Source organism: Schistocerca americana, chromosome 7 (assembly GCF_021461395.2).
Source record: "Schistocerca americana isolate TAMUIC-IGC-003095 chromosome 7, iqSchAmer2.1, whole genome shotgun sequence".
Lineage (NCBI taxonomy): Eukaryota > Metazoa > Arthropoda > Insecta > Orthoptera > Acrididae > Schistocerca > Schistocerca americana.
Genome location: NC_060125.1, coordinates 220312112 through 220330546, shown reverse-complemented (window position 1 = coordinate 220330546; position 18435 = coordinate 220312112). Strand labels below are relative to the sequence as shown.

At 39.1% G+C, this 18435-nt stretch overlaps 1 protein-coding gene across 13 annotated transcripts in view; it reads left to right on the top strand.

Annotated features, from left to right (window-relative positions):
• Positions 1–18435, top strand: part of LOC124622653 (protein polybromo-1) — a 336599-nt gene that overhangs the window by 146347 nt on the left and 171817 nt on the right. For all 13 annotated transcript variants that reach the window (XR_006980668.1, XM_047148440.1, XM_047148439.1 and 10 more), the window contains 5 exons: positions 4720–4875; positions 4957–5124; positions 5275–5414; positions 11135–11270; positions 11355–11522. Coding sequence is in view for 12 of the 13 variants with exons in the window: in XM_047148440.1 (XP_047004396.1) it covers positions 4720–4875; positions 4957–5124; positions 5275–5414; positions 11135–11270; positions 11355–11522 (768 nt within the window). In the remaining variant the exon portion in view is untranslated. The remainder of the gene's footprint in view (positions 1–4719; positions 4876–4956; positions 5125–5274; positions 5415–11134; positions 11271–11354; positions 11523–18435) is intronic.

Below are 18435 nucleotides of genomic sequence, written 5' to 3'. Positions count from 1 at the left end.
TACATTTCCTCGAACACATATGTTTTATTTTTCAGACTCTTCAGAAGCATGTGCATTACAAGATGAACATATTTTCGAAAATTCGTTTTTCTTTTTAGTTTGACTCGGTTCGCAAATATTTTAGATCCGGGGCTGATGCGCAGAGCAGTCTGAGTTATAGTGGATAGTCTCCACGTGACCCATGCTTACATTTAGTGATTTTTGCTGTTTCCCCTTCTTTTACTCTCACGTCAAATGGAAACAAAACGGGTATCTGTGGCCGGGAGCTATCAACTGAATTAAAATACATTCACATAATTACAGAAGGCTAAAATATGTTATTAATTTCAGATTTTATTTTACTTCCACCTGTCTGACAGTCAAGCATTAATTGCCTTGCAGAACAATGAAGTTATTTTTGTCTGTTTGCTAAAGAAATTTGATTTTATTAACCTTTTCTGCAGAAGCAGTCAATGTATTTGAAACTAAATGTTTAATTCCACAGTTCAACTGTTTGCTGCATTTCAAGTGCACGTTTTCATCTTCTAGCATACAGCATTATGCCATAATAAAGAACCAAACATGATATAATACAGCAATGGTGCTCCAAGAAAATTTTCGTCCCAAAACCCACACTGAAAAGCTTAATATCAGGTCGAGGTCTACTTCATTGGGAATCTGGACATACGAATGTGCACTTTAATTATGCACTTTAAAAAAAAGTGCAAATTTTAGTGTGGTTCATGATATTCCGATGCCTTTAGACTATCCTCTGATGTGTTGTTTCTTTTATGACATAATGTATGATATTTTAGTGTTTTACACGTACGTACATATGGGCTTCCTACATCATGGTAGCCACGCAAGTGCGGTGTTGCCTGTTACTTGCGCTCTGTGGCAACTGCTGAAACATTCTGATTTCTAACAGGTCATGGGAAAATATTGTGAATAGTGGTTTGAAAAGTGTTACTTTCAAAGTAACTATCCTATTATGTAAGGTGAACTATGTGCGAGAATGTACCATGAATTTCTTAAATCATAGATTGTTTTTTTACCTGTTTGTGTGTTCGTGTTACTTAACAGTGATGTTGCTGTTGGCTGACTACATCACGTGAAAATGCTCTGAATATCCGCTGTCATCGTCGGGCGAGATCGTGTGACATGAGCTATGACTGTCTTACCAAAGCGAATTGGAATCTCGATTTCAGTGATTCGGAAATTAACATGCAGTGTTTAGTGGAATTCCAATGTATGCTATCATAAAACAAAAATATGAAATGTACATGTTGCTGCACAAAAGATATTGCCAAAACATGTCTTTTTCCCTGAATTTTGTTTTCTAAAACACCGGGAAATTCTACGCTCATGTATAAAACCATAACCATTCAAAGGATTGATAAGTTTTACAGTTCCGAGGGAAAATATACTGTCACTTAACATGGAAAAAAAGTGTGTTTTCACCCAGGAGAAAGTGTTTGTTTAACTGGTAAATCCGGGAAAAATCTGGGAATTTTTTTCCATTGTCCTCGTATACACCCTGTTTCTTAGATGTGTTGGTCAAACGGAAATTTATTGCACAAATCAGCCATTCTGTGTGTAGAAAACTGACAAAAACAGACCGGTACCTCAACAGGTGTAGCTTTCATCATCCAGCTTGCAAGAGAGTTGTGCTGAACACCTTATTACATAAGCCAGACTATTTCAGGCAAGGCCCACCTTGTGTCCAAGATTAATTGTCCGATAATGGTGTTCAGAAGGAATGGGTATTCTCGTATGATATTAGGTCAGAGATGTTGAATGAACCAAGATGTGATGATATTGAACAAGGCCCAGGACAGAGACGTATAATGCGACTTCATTTCTGCAATGCAACAGCTAGTAACAGGAGTCCTAAACAGGCAAGGAATCAGACCAGTGTTCTGGCCACCCAAGAAAATCAAAGAAATCTTGTCGCCCGTTAAAGATATACTCAGCCTGAGAGTAACAGGAGTTTATAATAGTCCTTGCAAGTGTGGCAAAATTTATGTGGGCCAGTCTCTACGGATTGTTGCTGACAGTGTCATCGTAAATGCAGAATTTCAAAAATGTGCGGTGGGCAACTGCAGCCTGTTAAACACACTATTTTGTTTGATCAGATCAAAGTAATTCACAAACATGGAACTGTTGGGACTCTGGTCAGGAAAGCCCTTGAAGTTAGACTATGACAAAACAACTTTAATAGAGTCACCAGCTGTGCACTTAGCGATTCACAAAAGTGCGCATTTGATAAAGAAAGCGATTGGAGGAAGACATCTCACAGTTTACCACCTGATGCGAGTGGTAGCACAAAGATAACTATGGATGTAGGGTGTGCCACTTCAGTATGCGCTATTTCCGTTGTCATGATGTATTATGGCCAATAAGGGTCTGTCCTACGGTTGTAAAAGTGGGAGTCTTACCAGTTTAATGATACGCAGACTTAGCTCCTGACAACAGCGACTGAGGCAATCATCAAAAGCTTGGAACTTTATCTGAATTTACTGTGGCAAGTAAACGCACAGCTTTTTATACAAGGACTCCTTCGCAAGAGACTTTGTACTTGTATTAGTTTTCTGCCCCCTTCCCAGAAACTGATGTTTTTTTCCCCCTGTTGGCTTACTTCCTAGATATTTGAAAGCATCTGCTTCTTTAATAAATTTTTGATTACAACTTATAAGGGGCGTTCAAAAAGAAACAAGCCAGAGGCATAATTACGGAAACCAGTACATGTATGTTAGAAGTACTGACTGTGGCTGTTGAGATACTTGACCCACTGTGACACAAGGCAGTGAATGGCTGTCTCATAAAATCCCCAGAGCTGTGAAGTTAACCAGTTCAGCACATATAGCTGGACCTTGTTGTCCAAGGTGAATCGTTTGCCCCTCAGAGCCTTTTTAAGGGGACAAAAAATGGTGTAATCGCAGGGAGAGAGGTCCGGACTGTATGGTGGGTGGCCAAGAACCTCACATTTGAATTTCTGCAGGAGTGCTGCGACTGTGTTGGCTGTATGAGGCTTTGCATTGCAGTGGAGCAGAATGACCCCATAGGTGAAATTACCGGGTTGTTTTGATTTGATCGCTTGGCGAAGGGTGGTCAAGGTTTGCGAGTAACACTGTTTTCCCGTGCTGCAGGAAGTAAATCAGAAGGGGCCCATCTTGGTCAAAGGAGAATGTCAGGATAACCTTTCCTGCACTCGTGTGGATGGCCTTGGCTTTTTTGGTAGTGGTGACCCTGGATGTTTCTGCTGGAGACTTTGTCATTTTGATTCTGGTTCAAAGTGATGAGTTATTGTGTCATCTCCAGCCACCACTCGTGCCAGGAATGCATTCCCTTCCCTAGCATAGCGCTGCAAATGAGCAGGACAGTGAACCATTCCCATGACATGCTTCCTGGTGTGGTTGAAGACTGTGGGGCACCCATTGGACACACACTTTGCGCATGTGCAGTCGTTCCTTCAAGATGCTTAATCCGGCGGCTATGGCTTTCACTGTCACTCAGCAGTCCTGGGTAATGAGTGCATCCACCAGCTGGATGATGTCATCGGTAATGCAGTGTGGTGCTCCAGACCATGCATCATCGGCTAGTGACACCCGTCCTTCCCTGAAGCTCTTGTGCCACTCCTCGACCCATGCAAGGGACCTGCAGTGTTCGCTGTACACTTGTGACGTTCGTTGATAAATGTCTGTTCCTCCTACTCCTTGAGTTGTCAGAAAATGGACGACACTCTTTGCCCTTCTTTTGACATCTCCATGTCACTGTTTGCAATGTGACTGGCAATGTTTGATGATTGATGCATGCTTCTGCTAGTTCTGTATAGTCACATGACGTGCACACATGCCCTCTAGCGATGGGCTGTGAACATCCACACTCTGGTTGGAACCACAACTCGTTATACATGTCATGATATTACCCTCATGTCACTGGTTTGCATATTCCAGACTCCGGCTCGTTTCTTTTTGAATGCCCCTTATAAATCCTTCATTTTCTCTGCTGATTTTTATTTCCTCACTTTTCGTTAAGCTTATTGCAGGACTGCGTCTTAAATTACCCTCTGACAGACATTTGTGTGTTTTTTTCCAATTTCTGCTTGTTGTCTTCTCATATCATCACACTGCATGTGTATGCTATGGTTTTCATATCTTCTGCTGATGACTCTTGATGAACTTTCCTCGTGATGTCATTCGTAACTGTGTTCAAGAGCACTGGTGAGAGTGCACTTCCTTGTCAGACCCTTCTATATGTTCTAAACAATTTTGAATTTTTGTCATCTATTATAACACAGTTCAGGCACTTGTTATACATATTTCTGATTCTGAATTGCATTCTTTTTGACAGTTCCAGTCTATTCAGACCTTGCTTATCTCTTCGCATCTAACAGTGTCATAAACTGTTCTCCCATTTTCTTTCTTTTGGTATCCTATGTAGGTTAGCCCCCCTGCTCTCCAAAATTTACTTTGTCTTATATCTGGTAGCTTCTAGATGAAACCAGTAGTAGATAAGGTGAAGCTTGTGCTGCCTCAATTGTCTTATCACAAAATGATGTTAATAGTCCTTCAGTTTGATGATGAAGGGAATGAGGTAAATCTGAAACACTTGAGTTAACTTTGAAGCAAGCTAAGACTCATGTAATTTTCATTAAGGTATAGGAGTCAAGTTGTTCCTAATACTGTTTCTCAGATGTGAGTGGAGTTAGTGTATTTATTGCATGTCTTTTATCTGCAGGATTCAGAAAGTGAAGATGATTCTGATGATAGAAGTGCAAGACGTAAAAGTACAAGAAAGTCTGCTTCCTCAACACCAAAGCCAACAAAGCTCCGAGAGGATATGCCATTGAAGAAACGCTTACATGCACTATTTAAATGCCTTATTGACTATGTAGTAAGTTTTCATTGCTGTTATAGGTCATTGTAATAATTGGTATACTTGAGAACTTACTTTAAAGTAATGCAATACTTGCAGCATGAAGATGGACGTCAGCCAGTTCTTATGTTCATGGAGAAACCATCAAAGAAACTGTATCCTGACTACTTTCAAGTAATAGCAGAGCCAATAGATATGCTGACAATTGAAGCAAATATAAAGAATGAAAAATACAATTCAGAAGAGGAAATTATTGCAGATTTCAAAGTAATTTGTTTGGATTTGATTGTATCTTCTCAATGTGTAATTCATTACTCAGAAATGTTTGATGTTGATCAATCATAATCACTTACCAGTAAGCTGCTTCAGATTTCATAATTTTTGGTTTTACGAATGATTTAAATTTTATGCTTTCAGCTTATGTTTAACAATTGCCGTCAATACAATGAAGAAGGCTCAATGATATATGAGGATGCAAATAAACTAGAAGAAGTTCTGATGGAAAAGGTGAAGGAACTAGGAGCCTTACAAGAGAGTGTCAAGAAGACACCTAGAGTGTAAGATATAATTTTTGACGTGTTGCCTATAGTGTTAAATTTTTCTAAAATGTAGTGTATATAAATGTGAATTTAAATTTGAATAGAATAGTAGATAATTTTTTTACAAGTTTAGTCAAAGAAAATGAGATTACAATGTGGAGCATAGTGCACTGTAAGTCATGCCGTTGTCGTTACTGGATGATATTTTAGATTTATCGAGTGGCACATTTTCCCAATGTTTGTTACAGATATCTTCTTGATGGGATCTGTCTGTTTATCTCTATTTTTTTTACCTTGAATAATGTCTACATTGTGGGAAGTTTAATCAAATTTGATCAACTTGATAGCTGCTGACAAGCAGCATACTACAGATTCCTTATATTCAACAGCAAAAAAATCATGTAGAAAGTTAGTCTCAAAAAATATGATAATGATGCAGCAAATATTTGTATGCTAAACATTTTCAACTACCAATGATTGCCTTAGAACTGGAAACTATTTGAGTCGACACATCTGAATTCATTACACTTCGAAAAGTATTTTCCTCATCTCATTTTTCGTATAACTGTAGGTGAGCTCTACCTTTTTATTCAACCAACAGAATATAAGAACTCATCTGTCATAAACTTACTGCCCATCACCTCTGGTTGATTGATTTTGATGAAATGAAATGTATTCTAAGTACATTGTTCAAGGCCAGAAAACGTTTGTGCTCTAATATTTGCAGACTAATCATTTCTTTTAATAATGCAAGCAGTCTTAGATCTTTCTTTCTTTTCTGTGGATATAAACTGGTTCAACGAAGTAAGGTGACCAGTTCTTGGACAGAGAGTCTACACATCCTGCTGATAGACGTTTTAGTGTTCTGATTTGATAGTTTGTAGAGTATACTTAAAGGCATTTTTTTCTATGCCTCATTGTTGTTGTTTCACTAAAGTGTGATGTATTTAGTGTGTACAGGCCACTAGTATTTGCAGAAATGTTTGAATAAACCCATGGTTTCAGAAAAGGTATGCACATAGGCTTTAACTTCTTGTGTAATTGGATTGATGGTTACTGCTACAGAACTTACTTTGGCGCATATTCATGTGTTGTTTGTTTTAGTTGTAAAATTGGTTTTTTGATGATCATACTAGGTTATAAACATGTTAAGTGGGAATGAACATCTGAATTGCGGAAAACCCGCCGAAGACTTAAAGAAAATGGTTCCCCCCCCCCCCCCCCCCCCCCCCCCCCCCCCCCAAGTATTAACAGGGCTGTTTTCCCACAGCAAAAGACGGAGTGACATTTTGGAAGTAAAGATTCTTTTGCCACAAAATAGTATGACTGTTAAGGAAAAAGTATTTTTGTGTGGTAGGACATCTCTCACATCAGAGCAACATAGCAGGAAGGTTGATAGTGTTCAGTTAAATAACAACTAGCACCTGCAAACCATAGAAATAATTACAATGTGGACTGCATCAAGTTCAGTGTAAAAAAAGCAAATGTTGACCTCGTGTTTTGTACACAGAGATATCCTTATAAGGAACCAGGTCAAGAAGAGAGAAAGAGATACTGGAAGAAAGGACAGACAGCTGGGGGTGTGTTAGTCAGTAGAAAGAGGGTGCAAAGACTTGGAGGTAAACCATGTTCTGGTACAGGAAGTATCTAGAGGAACGGAAGGTTCCAAATGATTGGAAAAGAGCACAGGTAGTCCCAGTCTTCAAGAAGGGTCGTCGAGCAGATGCGCAAAACTATAGACCTATATCTCTGACGTCGATCTGTTGTAGAATTTTAGAACATGTTTTTTGCTCGAGTATCATGTCGTTTTTGGAAACCCAGAATCTACTATGTAGGAATCAACATGGATTCCGGAAACAGCGATCGTGTGAGACCCAACTCGCTTTATTTGTTCATGAGACCCAGAAGATATTAGATAGAGGCTCCCAGGTAGATGCTATTTTTCTTGACTTCCGGAAGGCGTTCGATACAGTTCGTACTGTCGCCTGATAAACAAAGTAAGAGCCTACGGAATATCAGACCAGCTGTGTGGCTGGATTGAAGAGTTTTTAGCAAACAGAACACAGCATGTTGTTATCAATGGAGAGACGTCTACAGACGTTAAAGTAACCTCTGGCGTGCCACAGGGGAGTGTTATGGGACCATTGCTTTTCACAATATATATAAATGACCTAGTAGATAGTGTCGGAAGTACCATGCGGCTTTTCGCGGATGATGCTGTAGTATACAGAGAAGTTGCAGCATTAGAAAATTGTAGCGAAATGCAGGAAGATCTGCAGCGGATAGGCACTTGGTGCAGGGAGTGGCAACTGACCCTTAACATAAACAAATGTAATGTATTGCGAATACATAGAAAGAAGGATCCTTTATTGTATGATTATATGATAGCGGAACAAACACTGGTAACAGTTACTTCTGTAAAATATCTGGGAGTATGCATGCGGAACGATTTGAAGTGGAATGATCATATAAAATTAATTGTTGGTAAGGCGGGTACCAGGTTGAGATTCATTGGGAGAGTCCTTAGAAAATGTAGTCCATCAACAAAGGAGGTGGCTTACAAAACACTTGTTCGACCTATACTTGAGTATTGCTCATCAGTGTGGGATCCGTACCAGATCGGGTTGACGGAGGAGACAGAGAAGATCCAAAGAAGAGAGGCGTGTTTCGTCACAGGGTTATTTGGTAACCATGATAGCGTTACGGAGATGTTTAACAAACTCAAGTGGCAGACTCTGCAAGAGAGGTGCTCTGCATCGCAGTGTAGCTTGCTTGCCAGGTTTCGAGAGGGTGCGTTTCTGGATGAGGTATCGAATATATTGCTTCCCCCTACTGATACCTCCCGAGATCATCACGAATGTCAAATTAGCGAGATTAGAGCGCGCATGGAGGCTTTCAGACAGTCGTTCTTCCCGCGAACCATACGCGACTGGAACAGGAAAGGGAGGTAATGACAGTGGCACGTAAAGTGCCCTCCGCCACACACCGTTGGGTGGCTTGCGGAGTATAAATGTAGATGTAGATCTATAGACTGGGAAATGTGAGACTGCAATTCCAAATATGCCAACAATATGTTGAAGGCTGATGGATGGCAAGAGTTACTGATTACAAACAACATCCTTTTGTGCAGTATAGGACTGAAATCGCATGTTAACAGGGAAATTGTAACCATAAAATTAAGGGGGTATACTACAACCTGGCTGTTGTATAGCTCCTTTCAATGGTTCTGGCAGTAAATAATAAGATCATCTAGTGTTTGTTCATGGATATTGTTCTTTGACAGATACTTCTTAATACTGTGTGTGTGTGTGTGTGTGTGTGTGTGTGTGTGTGTGTGTGGAGGGGGGGGTGGGGGAGAATTATTTTTCTTTTTATTTCTTCAACTTTCAAAGTACTGTTTGTAGTTCTTTATACGTTACAGATGGTTCTGAATCATCTACTTTTTCTTGCTTTTATTTGCCCTAAAATATTTTATCACCTACATTTTCATCATGAGCCAATTTTTTAAAGAACTTTTATCATTCTCATAATCATAGTCTTTTGGCATTTATTTTGTTACCAGCTGAGAAACCCGGTGTTACCCAGATATATACTTACAGCTGTACCCAAGGCTTCATAGATGGGGAATTTATTGTTGGACTTTCAAAGCTTCTTTGTATACAACATTTGAACTAGGATGAGTAAGGACATTAATGAAGATCTTGCTTGCTTCACTGACACGGAAGAGAGCCATGTAGCATCGGCTGTGCAAAAAGCAACTGACACTAAGGTCTATGCATGCAGCATCCGGACTTGGCCTTTGTTTATGGTCACACTATAATGTAAGCTCACCAGGAGTTGTGCATGACAAATTGTTAGTGGTAAGCAGGATTCGGGGTATAAAAACTTGCTTGCCTTCACCACTTCCCATAAATATTTCAGCTTCTATGATGATACATTGGAGAGAAGTAGCTTTAAGCCTGTATGAGTGAAAGTTTCTGACAAGTGAGATAATGGTTGATGCTCTTGATCTGAGTTAAGTCACACCTCTCTTTTGGAAGGAGTTCCCAAAGAGTGAGTTAAAGTCTGATGTTCTAAAGCCACAGCAATTCCTGCATCAGGGTCTTCATTGGATTCTTGAGTCCACTTAATCCTGAGATTTCAGCCATTGTGGTGGACACAGAAAGACTTACTGTTTTCTAGGAATTTATATTCGCTAAAAAAAAATCAAAATGTAATTAGTAGACACCCAGAACACAAGGAATTTTCAATCAATTTGTTTTCGCTAACAAAGAATATAAATAAAAGCTATTGTGAGAACCAAAGTAGTGCTGTTCAGTTTTTAATACACAAAGTGAAATCTGTGGATCCTTGTATTGTAGACAAGTAAATTTGCTTTTAGTTTGTATTTGTAAAGGTAAGATTGCAGTACTTAATTCTGTCACTGACTTAACTTCCGAATATACATCTGTAACTGAGTTTGCTACTAAGCTGAGAAGACAATTTTAGATAAAACTTCAAATTATGATGTCCTTTTTTTCTGTGTTCTGATTTTGATGAAATAAAGTGTGTGCGTTCCTTGCCCCAAGCCACGTTAAAATTACCTGTGTAAACTTCATGAAAATCCATCTAGTAATTTTGCAGATTAGTGTGCTCAGTGTAGTTTGGTGTGGTTTCACTTTTTGCACATCTCATTATTTCTTTGGTCTTTGTGTCTGTTACTGACTACTTCTTCATCTCAGTTACATTAATTTTTCTTTGGATTTACAACTTGTGCTTCACCAAGTATCTTTTGCTCCTTGATATGTCTTAAATTACTTGGTCAACATTAGCAGAATTCTTGCCACAATTTATGACAGCTGTGGCCCAGTATTAATGTTTCTTCTTCTTCTTCTTCTTCTTCTTCTTTTTTCTTTGCCCTATTCAAAACGTGGTATTAGCACTCTTAGTGTGGACCAGCAGTGACTTGACCCATATCTGATGCCATAAACTCAGTTGGAAAAGCTGTTAGGAATCTGAATTCCATCAAAATCTGCCCTCATTAGATATTATGGTATGCCCTATTTAAAATTTAGTGTTTAGATTTGCTTTTGATGAGAGGCTGATTTTTGCAGTGTGGTTGTCTCTCACACAAAAGCTAACTATTCACAAAGGGAATTTTTTGTCTCAGAAGTGGGCAGTTCGACCAGCCTGTGGTATTAGATGGTGAACCTCTTGTTAATCCATGTTCAGGAGTCTGGAAATTCACACATTGGCCTCTTAGTGTATATTTTCTTTAATGTAATTTCTTGTTAACACTACGAGTTTAGTCCCAAGAATTAGCAGCTTTCACTCGGTTAATACTAGACAGATACAAAACCTGCATTTGGAGCGCACCTCCTTGCCTCATGTGCAGGAACGTGTGCAGTGTTCTGGTGCATCCATTTTCGAGAAGCTACCACAAGAATTAAAAAATCTTGGCAGTAACACACACAATTTCAAGTCTAAATTGAAGAGTTTCCTCATGGCACACTCCTATTCTGTTGGGGAGCTCCTGACAAAAAATTAATCAAATTCTTATGTTCCGTTGTTGATCACATTAGTGTGTACTCAGCAGCTTGTCATCTGCACAGGACTTATGTTAATTTTATTTTATCTGTTATTAATTTTTCTGATGTTAATTTATGTACTGACTCATTCCATGACCATGGAGACTTGCTCCTCAATTTGCCCATACGGAACTAGGTGTATAAAATAAAAATAAAATAAATCACTTACAGGACAAAACCCAGGAAGGTCAGCAATGCAACAGCATTATCACAAAAATTACGTATGTTTTATGATGCCATCAGAGACTACAAAGATCCTAAGAACAGACAACTGAGCTTAATCTTCCAGAAATTACCGTCAAAGACTGTAAGTTGTTCCTCTTTTCAGTATGACAAATAAATGCAGTGTTGTTGAGAATGTGGATGCCTGCATGTGTTACGGTTGTTTCAGGAGTACCCAGATTACTATGAGGTAATCAAGAATCCAATGGACCTGGAAAAAATTGCTCAAAAACTTAAAACCAATCAGTATGAAAGTATTGAGGCAATGTCAAGTGATTTTGTTTTGATGTTTGACAATGCTTGCAAGTACAACGAACCTGACTCTCAGATATACAAGGTAGTGTATTGTTGACATTTTAAAACCCAATGTTAGTAAATTCTGGGTGTGGTAGTGAGAACCATAATGTAGTATATACCTTGTGCAGTGCTTTGATTACATAAGATGATTGGGAAATTTTAAGGTTTGACTGATCTTTTTCTGTGTTTATTTTAAATATTCTTTAAATTATAAACAGAAATTTCAATACCGTGTTTCAGAATTCTAATGGGATCAGTTTGTAACAGTTCTGAAATTTAGTTGGATTTAATTCAAAACATTTCTTAAATTCTGACGTGTTTAATGTACAACAGTTGGTGTAATAGGCCAAAATGTGATTTCATATTAATATACCTCTTAAAAGTTCTGAACTCGTATGGTGTGGTTGGTTGAAGTTTAGTGACAAACAATTGGCTAAGAACCATTTATTAATGTTCATGAAAATTTTGTTAACTGATCTTTCTAAACGTAAATTTCATTTGCTATTTAATGCAATATTTGAATCATCTGCAAACATCACACACTTCGACTGTTACTGATGGAACATCATAGAGATACACTAGAAAAAGTTAAGGGCGCTTTGATGGAACCTTGTTGGACTTGCAGGACTCTTTCCAATTGACACCCTTTGGTTTCTATCAGAGAGAAAAGAATTGAACCATTTTGCAGCATTTGCTGTTACACCATAATTTAATGAAAAGGATATTGTGATTTATGTAGTCAAGCACTGTCGACAGATCCAAAAATATACCAGTACCCTGTAATTCATTATTTAATGAATTAAATGCATTCTCATTGTGTACGTATATAGCCCTCTCAATAATGGAGCTCTTTAGAAATCTGAACTGTAACTTTTGACAGTATATTATTCATACTCAGATGGTTAAGAAGCTGATTGGATGGAAATATGACAATATTTCTCTATCTCCTTTCTTATAAGAAGGCTTAACTTCAGTATATTTCAACCATTTGGAAAATGTTCCAGTGATAAATGAGTGGTTGTACAAGTAACTTAATGTGTTACTGTACTTAGAAGACCACACTATAACTGACTTTGCTCATAGTTTGTCATAACCGTTAGAAGTATCAAGGGTCATATTCCTATTTCTGAAATGATTTGTAATGGTTGGTCTGATATATTCCTTGGCAGCATCTACCAAACCTAACAACCCTGTCTTTTCAGTAACTTGAAATGTATGTGAATAGGGTACTGATTAGAAAAGACATGGACAGTGTTACCCAGAAAAGAAATATTCCTGTTAAACCGTAACACAGTTATTTGGCAGAGTCATTTTATTTTTTCCCTCCCATTTTTTTAAAGGTAATTTGGTACAGTAGTAACCCTAGTAAGAAATCAACACTTCACTAACAATAATCAAATCACTGGATCGATGTACTGATCTCAGTTATTCCTGCCTTTATTTAAATTTTAATTAAAAGGTATCAGTGAAAAAAAGACAGAATTAAGTAAAATCTAGTCTGTTTTAATGAAAATTGGCTGTAGTGAATCTTTCAATATTCAGTGTGAATTTATGTAAAACTTAACTAAACAGATAAAACCTTGGACGGTGAAAGCATTACTTCCAACTGATTAAAAAATAAGTAAATAATACACAAGCTTGTGATTATAGAACATACATGTAAAACTATACTCTGCAAACACCCATGGAGTGCATGGCAGATGATTCATCCCATTGTACCAGTTCTTACAGTTTCTTCCTGTTTCATTAACATATATAGCACGATCGAATGCCTCTTCATGTGCTTGATTATTCTAATTTCGTCCTCACAATCCCTGTGTGAGTGATATATAGGGGTTGTTTATTCCTATAGTATTCATTTCTATTACATCTGTTATGCAGTGAGAAAATTCAATAATAAGAAATACATATACGAAGTTGGTGAATGAACTGTCTTCCATATGAAGGAGTGAATGGCACTTGTCCAGTGGTTAATAGGAGCCAGCTTAATACAGACAAGGAATCACCCAACATTCGGCTTATTATAACGTAGGGAAAGAAACAAGTTACCAGAATGGCACTAACAACTCGCAATAGAATCATTAGATTTGTGGAAACAAAACAGACAGCAAAATTTTACCACGAATTCAGAAACTGACTGCTGGAGATATTGCCATAAAACAGTCAAATAAATGTAGTAATTAATTGCTTGCCAGTCTTCAAAGGTACACACTATTTCATTAGGGAAGCAGACTAGCATGGAGGAAATAAATCGTAGAGCAGGCGAGGGGCATTACAAGAACACAAGAGTTTGAACACAGTCAGTATTTTTCCAGAGACAGATGCTGACCATTCAATTATGGTGGCACAAATCCAACATTTAAGATTCCAAAGCACTCTCTTTACAGAGATCATGCACGAGGATTCACGGAACGTGCAGTGCGCTCCGGAGGGACTTGGTTCGAGAACAAGTTTAATCATCCAAGCAATAGTTTGTCCCACATCAAGAAATGGCACTCGTAGCAGTGTGTTGCTGTCCAGCCATTTTTCCATCTACCAACTGCTGTCCTGGTTTCCTAAAAGGGAAGTGACCGAATCTCCCCCTTGCAGACTTGGGTGGCACTAACTACACACTTCCTGCCAGGTCTCTATTGTCCACATGGTGACCATGGAAAACATACGTGCAACAATGATGTGAAGTATCTCTTGTTGGCACCAGAATCAAACCAAGCCACAACACAGCTCAAACTCCGCCCTTAATCTAGTATCTGGGGCTTGGGGTAATTTGACTGAACTTCCTGAATGCCTACCTCTCCGCATTCATGATTTGGCTTAGGTGGACCATCACAGTTTTATTGATGGCTGTGCTCTGTGTTCAAAAAGCGACTGGGCCCAGCAATTCATTATTTTATACGGACGTTTAAAATGGGCCAGCAGTTTTTTGTACCTTCCTGCTCTGGGCATGAAAGTTCTTTTCAAACACTAGGTCTCCCAGCCTGAGCAAAGCTGGGTGCCTTCTCTAATTATACCTCCTGTGGTATGGAAGCCAAATATTTTTAGGCACTGACTCAATCCCTTTTAATCACTTTGGGGTTGATCTTCTCCAACAGCTGATCATTATGTTCCAAACATTAGCAATTGGTGAGTTAACCAGATAAGCCACCATTAATGTAGGTGGGATTGTCTTATAGCTTCATCGACTGCCAAGTTAAAAAGCAAAATTAAGCCAACTCAAGAACCTGTCCCAGTTGACTTGTGAATTTCTGTGGTAAATAACTAATGCAGATTTAAGGTTCCTATTCATCCTCTCCACAAATGAAAGCTGTAGGTAATAAGGAACAGTGGTGATGCAGGAGATCTCATTACCAAAAAAAACCTTATGGAACTTCCTAGATACAAATATTGGCACATTGACACTGGTGAGCATCTTAGGTGGCCCGAATCGAGAAAATTCTCAAAGATTTTGATTGGTTATTTCAATGGCCATTCCTAGGCTGGGAATCAATCAAACAAATCGACTGGAGACGTTGACCATTATTGAAGTATACCTATTCCTGTTTTTAGTCCAGATAAGTGGTCCCAAATAATCAACAAATAATTTGTCCATGAAACTCTCCTTGCAACTTGAACATAATAGCCCCTGACGGGCATTCGGATTAGGCTTGGCTGTATTGCATTCCATGCACTGAGTGATTAACCTTCTTATATACGATTACAAAGTAGGCCAGGTTAGGGGTTCTTCAACATTTTGGATAGTTTTATTAAGTTCCCAAATATCCACCACACAAGGACCGGAAAAATAGCAGAAGACTGCCAGAACCCGTTGTTTAGGCAAAAAAATCTTTGGCTTGCCTTTGTGCTGAGTGCGGTAACATAACAGCCCTTTATTTAACTGGTACCTGTCCACTGACATACCTTCATTTGATTACCATCAAATTTACTCAAGGATTTGTGCTCCTGTTTATCAGTTAAATTTTCAAATAAGGCAGGAATCTCTGGTAAAACAGCAATGATTACTCCATCTTCTTCACAGTTCTCCATGGCAGTGTATTCCCCTTCAAATGTTCTGCCCAACACTTCAGCCACTACTTACTTTGAGTCTGTAATGTGCTTACCAGAGAACTGGGAGGCAGAAATATGGACTACACAATGGGCTGTTCTACCTGTCTTCTGAGGCTTGGTGAGGAACCTGCACAAGGCATGGTTGTCTGTTTTGAGCTTGAAATGTTTATGCTCTAGATAGAATAGGACTTTCTGTAGTCCAAACAACACCATGAAGGCCTCCAGTTCATAGATTGAATATTACATCTCCAGTTCATTCAAACACCTTGACTAGTAAGCATTCGGTCACCAATCTCCTTCCTGATCCTGTAGAACTACTGCTGCTGCCCCAAATTGCACACATCAGTCTGAAGAATAAACTCTTTCTCAAAATCTGGAATTCTCAACAGTGATACATTACTGAGTGCTCCCTTGAGTGCGTCAGGGGTTGCCTGCTGGTTCTCAGGCCATCAGAAGGATATTCCTTCCATACAGAGCTGGTTTAAAGGAACAGCAACTTGAGGAAAGTCGGAATGAATTTTTGAAAAAATAGATCATGCCGATAAATCTGGTACCCCTCTTTTATCCTTAGGATGTCCGCGCTCACGAACGGCCTTGCTTCAAGTGATCAAGATGTTCCTCAGAGGTGTTATAATAATCAACAGCATCATCCAAATAATTATATACAAATTAAAATTTGAACTCTCCAAATATTGAGGCCAATAAATAGGTGTGGAAGGCCATACTGATCACTAAACCAAAGAGGACACAGGTAAATTCCAATTGATATAGAAGGCCGTAAGAGGCTTGAATCTTTCCTTTGAGAATACCTGATAGTGTGCCTGATTTAAGTCAAAATACGGCAAAGTAACATGCTCTCAGAAACAATTATGATCAGGTAGTGGGACTGATTCTCTAACAATCTTTTGATTTTTCCTTTGGTAATCAATGACTGGTCAGTACCCTGCTTTTCTTCTCTTGCAGACCATGTGGAGGAATGATCACACTATCCTCCAACAATTGCGTCAGAATTTTCTGTAACTCTTGCATTTTTGTTGGGGCTAAGTAGTAAGGTGACTGCCATACAGACACATGATCCATGAGCTGGGTGTCATATTCTATCTTGTTGGTTACTCTTTGGCGCTCAGTGTGCACAGCTGGGAATTGCTCTAAAAAGTACAGGATGTGTTGGACTTGCTCAACTTCCCTTAGACAGCATTAACGCCACGATCTAGACAGTGTTCACACGACCAATACGTGCTCTGAGGAAAAAATTTAAAAAAGGAGCTTCTTCTGCCATAATCTAAAATACAGTGACTGTTTGTTATGGAATCCCAACCAAAAATAATGCATGAAGAGAGGTCCTTTGCAACTAGGAGGGAAATTTTCAGACTTTGACACTAACTCGTATCTTTCCCACCAACAGCAGCTTTCTGTTGTTAACTATTTGACATCGTTCTGTAATTAGCTGCAAGGCAGGAAATTTACACAGATCTTTTATGACTTTGATACCACTGATAACCCATCAAGTAGCAACTACTCCCTGAATCAAGCAAACTGCAAACCCATTCCTTGTTGATGAGCACACAAACAAAAGGAAGATTGCTCTTAACCCCATTAATTTTATTACAACTCCTTCACGGTCTACCTTTTTGCTGATGCAGTCAGCTGTTGTTAATATTTGGGCCTCTGGCCATACGTTCCATAGCAAAGTGCCCTGGTTAGTTACAACAAAAACAATCTCTCAAACTGGGTACTCCCTGTTTACTGCCTTGTTGTTTCAAATAGACAGACCTCACTGGTTTCACTTCACAATTATTAACATCTCTCTCTCTCTCTCTCTCTCTCTCTCTCTCTCTCTCTCTCTTTTTTCTTTTTCTTTTTTTTTTTTCCCCTGCAGCTGAAAACCCGCCATGTTGGCCACCATCTGATCCAGCTCTCGAAAGGTACCAGGTTTACCACACAATCCTGGGGACCCAAGTCCTCTAAGATATTGTTAATCGTATTTCGCCTCAGTAGTTATAACCACTGATCCAGCCTAATGCTGTGAATTTCCTCCATGTACCGAGTGAAACTTTCGTTGCAAACCTGATCTCTAAATTAACATTTGTTATTTTACTCATTTCTGCACCTACTGGGTGAATTTTTGCAAGCGAACCTCTTATGTAGGCCCTTCATTGAATCTTGTTCGTGTATAACTTGAGCCACCAATCCTCTCAGTCTACCTTTAGTCAAATGATGAATAGCCTGGAGCACAGAGAAATGTGACATTTCAAGAATGTCAGCTTGATGCTGTAACTTCACAGCTAGCTACAGAAATTGTACGGTTTCCTCCTCAGACCTGCTCCGCCGTATTAGGCAAGGTCCTAATGGATGTGGTTTGTTGTTGCCTTCCTCCAACCGTAATGGTGATTGATGATGATGATGATGATGAAGACGACACAACAACACTCAGTCATTTCAGCACAGGTGAAAATCCCTGTCGCCACCGGGGATCGAACTTGGGACCCCATGCTCGGGAAGCGAGAGCGCTACCACGAGACTACGAGCTGTGGACTTAGACTCTATAGATAAAACTGTTATTCTCTCTAATAATTTAGCTGTCGGGTTAGGAAGCTTATTAACATCCACATTCTCATATCACCACTGTTTGACACAACCTGATGATCTTCACTGTAGTTATTCTCATCCTCCGCTCCTTCCTGCGCAAGCAAGCCATTGCTTAAGGTTTGAAGTTCTGATACTGTATCTCGTAGAATTTCCAGTATCAGAACCTTCTCCCTATCAAGATTATTCTGGGACAAATCCTGAACTCTGTTTGCAAACTGGCTTAAATGTGACTGGACAAATCTCACCTTCTACAGGCATATTTGACAGTGGTGGTGTGTGTTCGAAGAGAATCGGTATCAAACTCACTGACGATTAAGCTATCT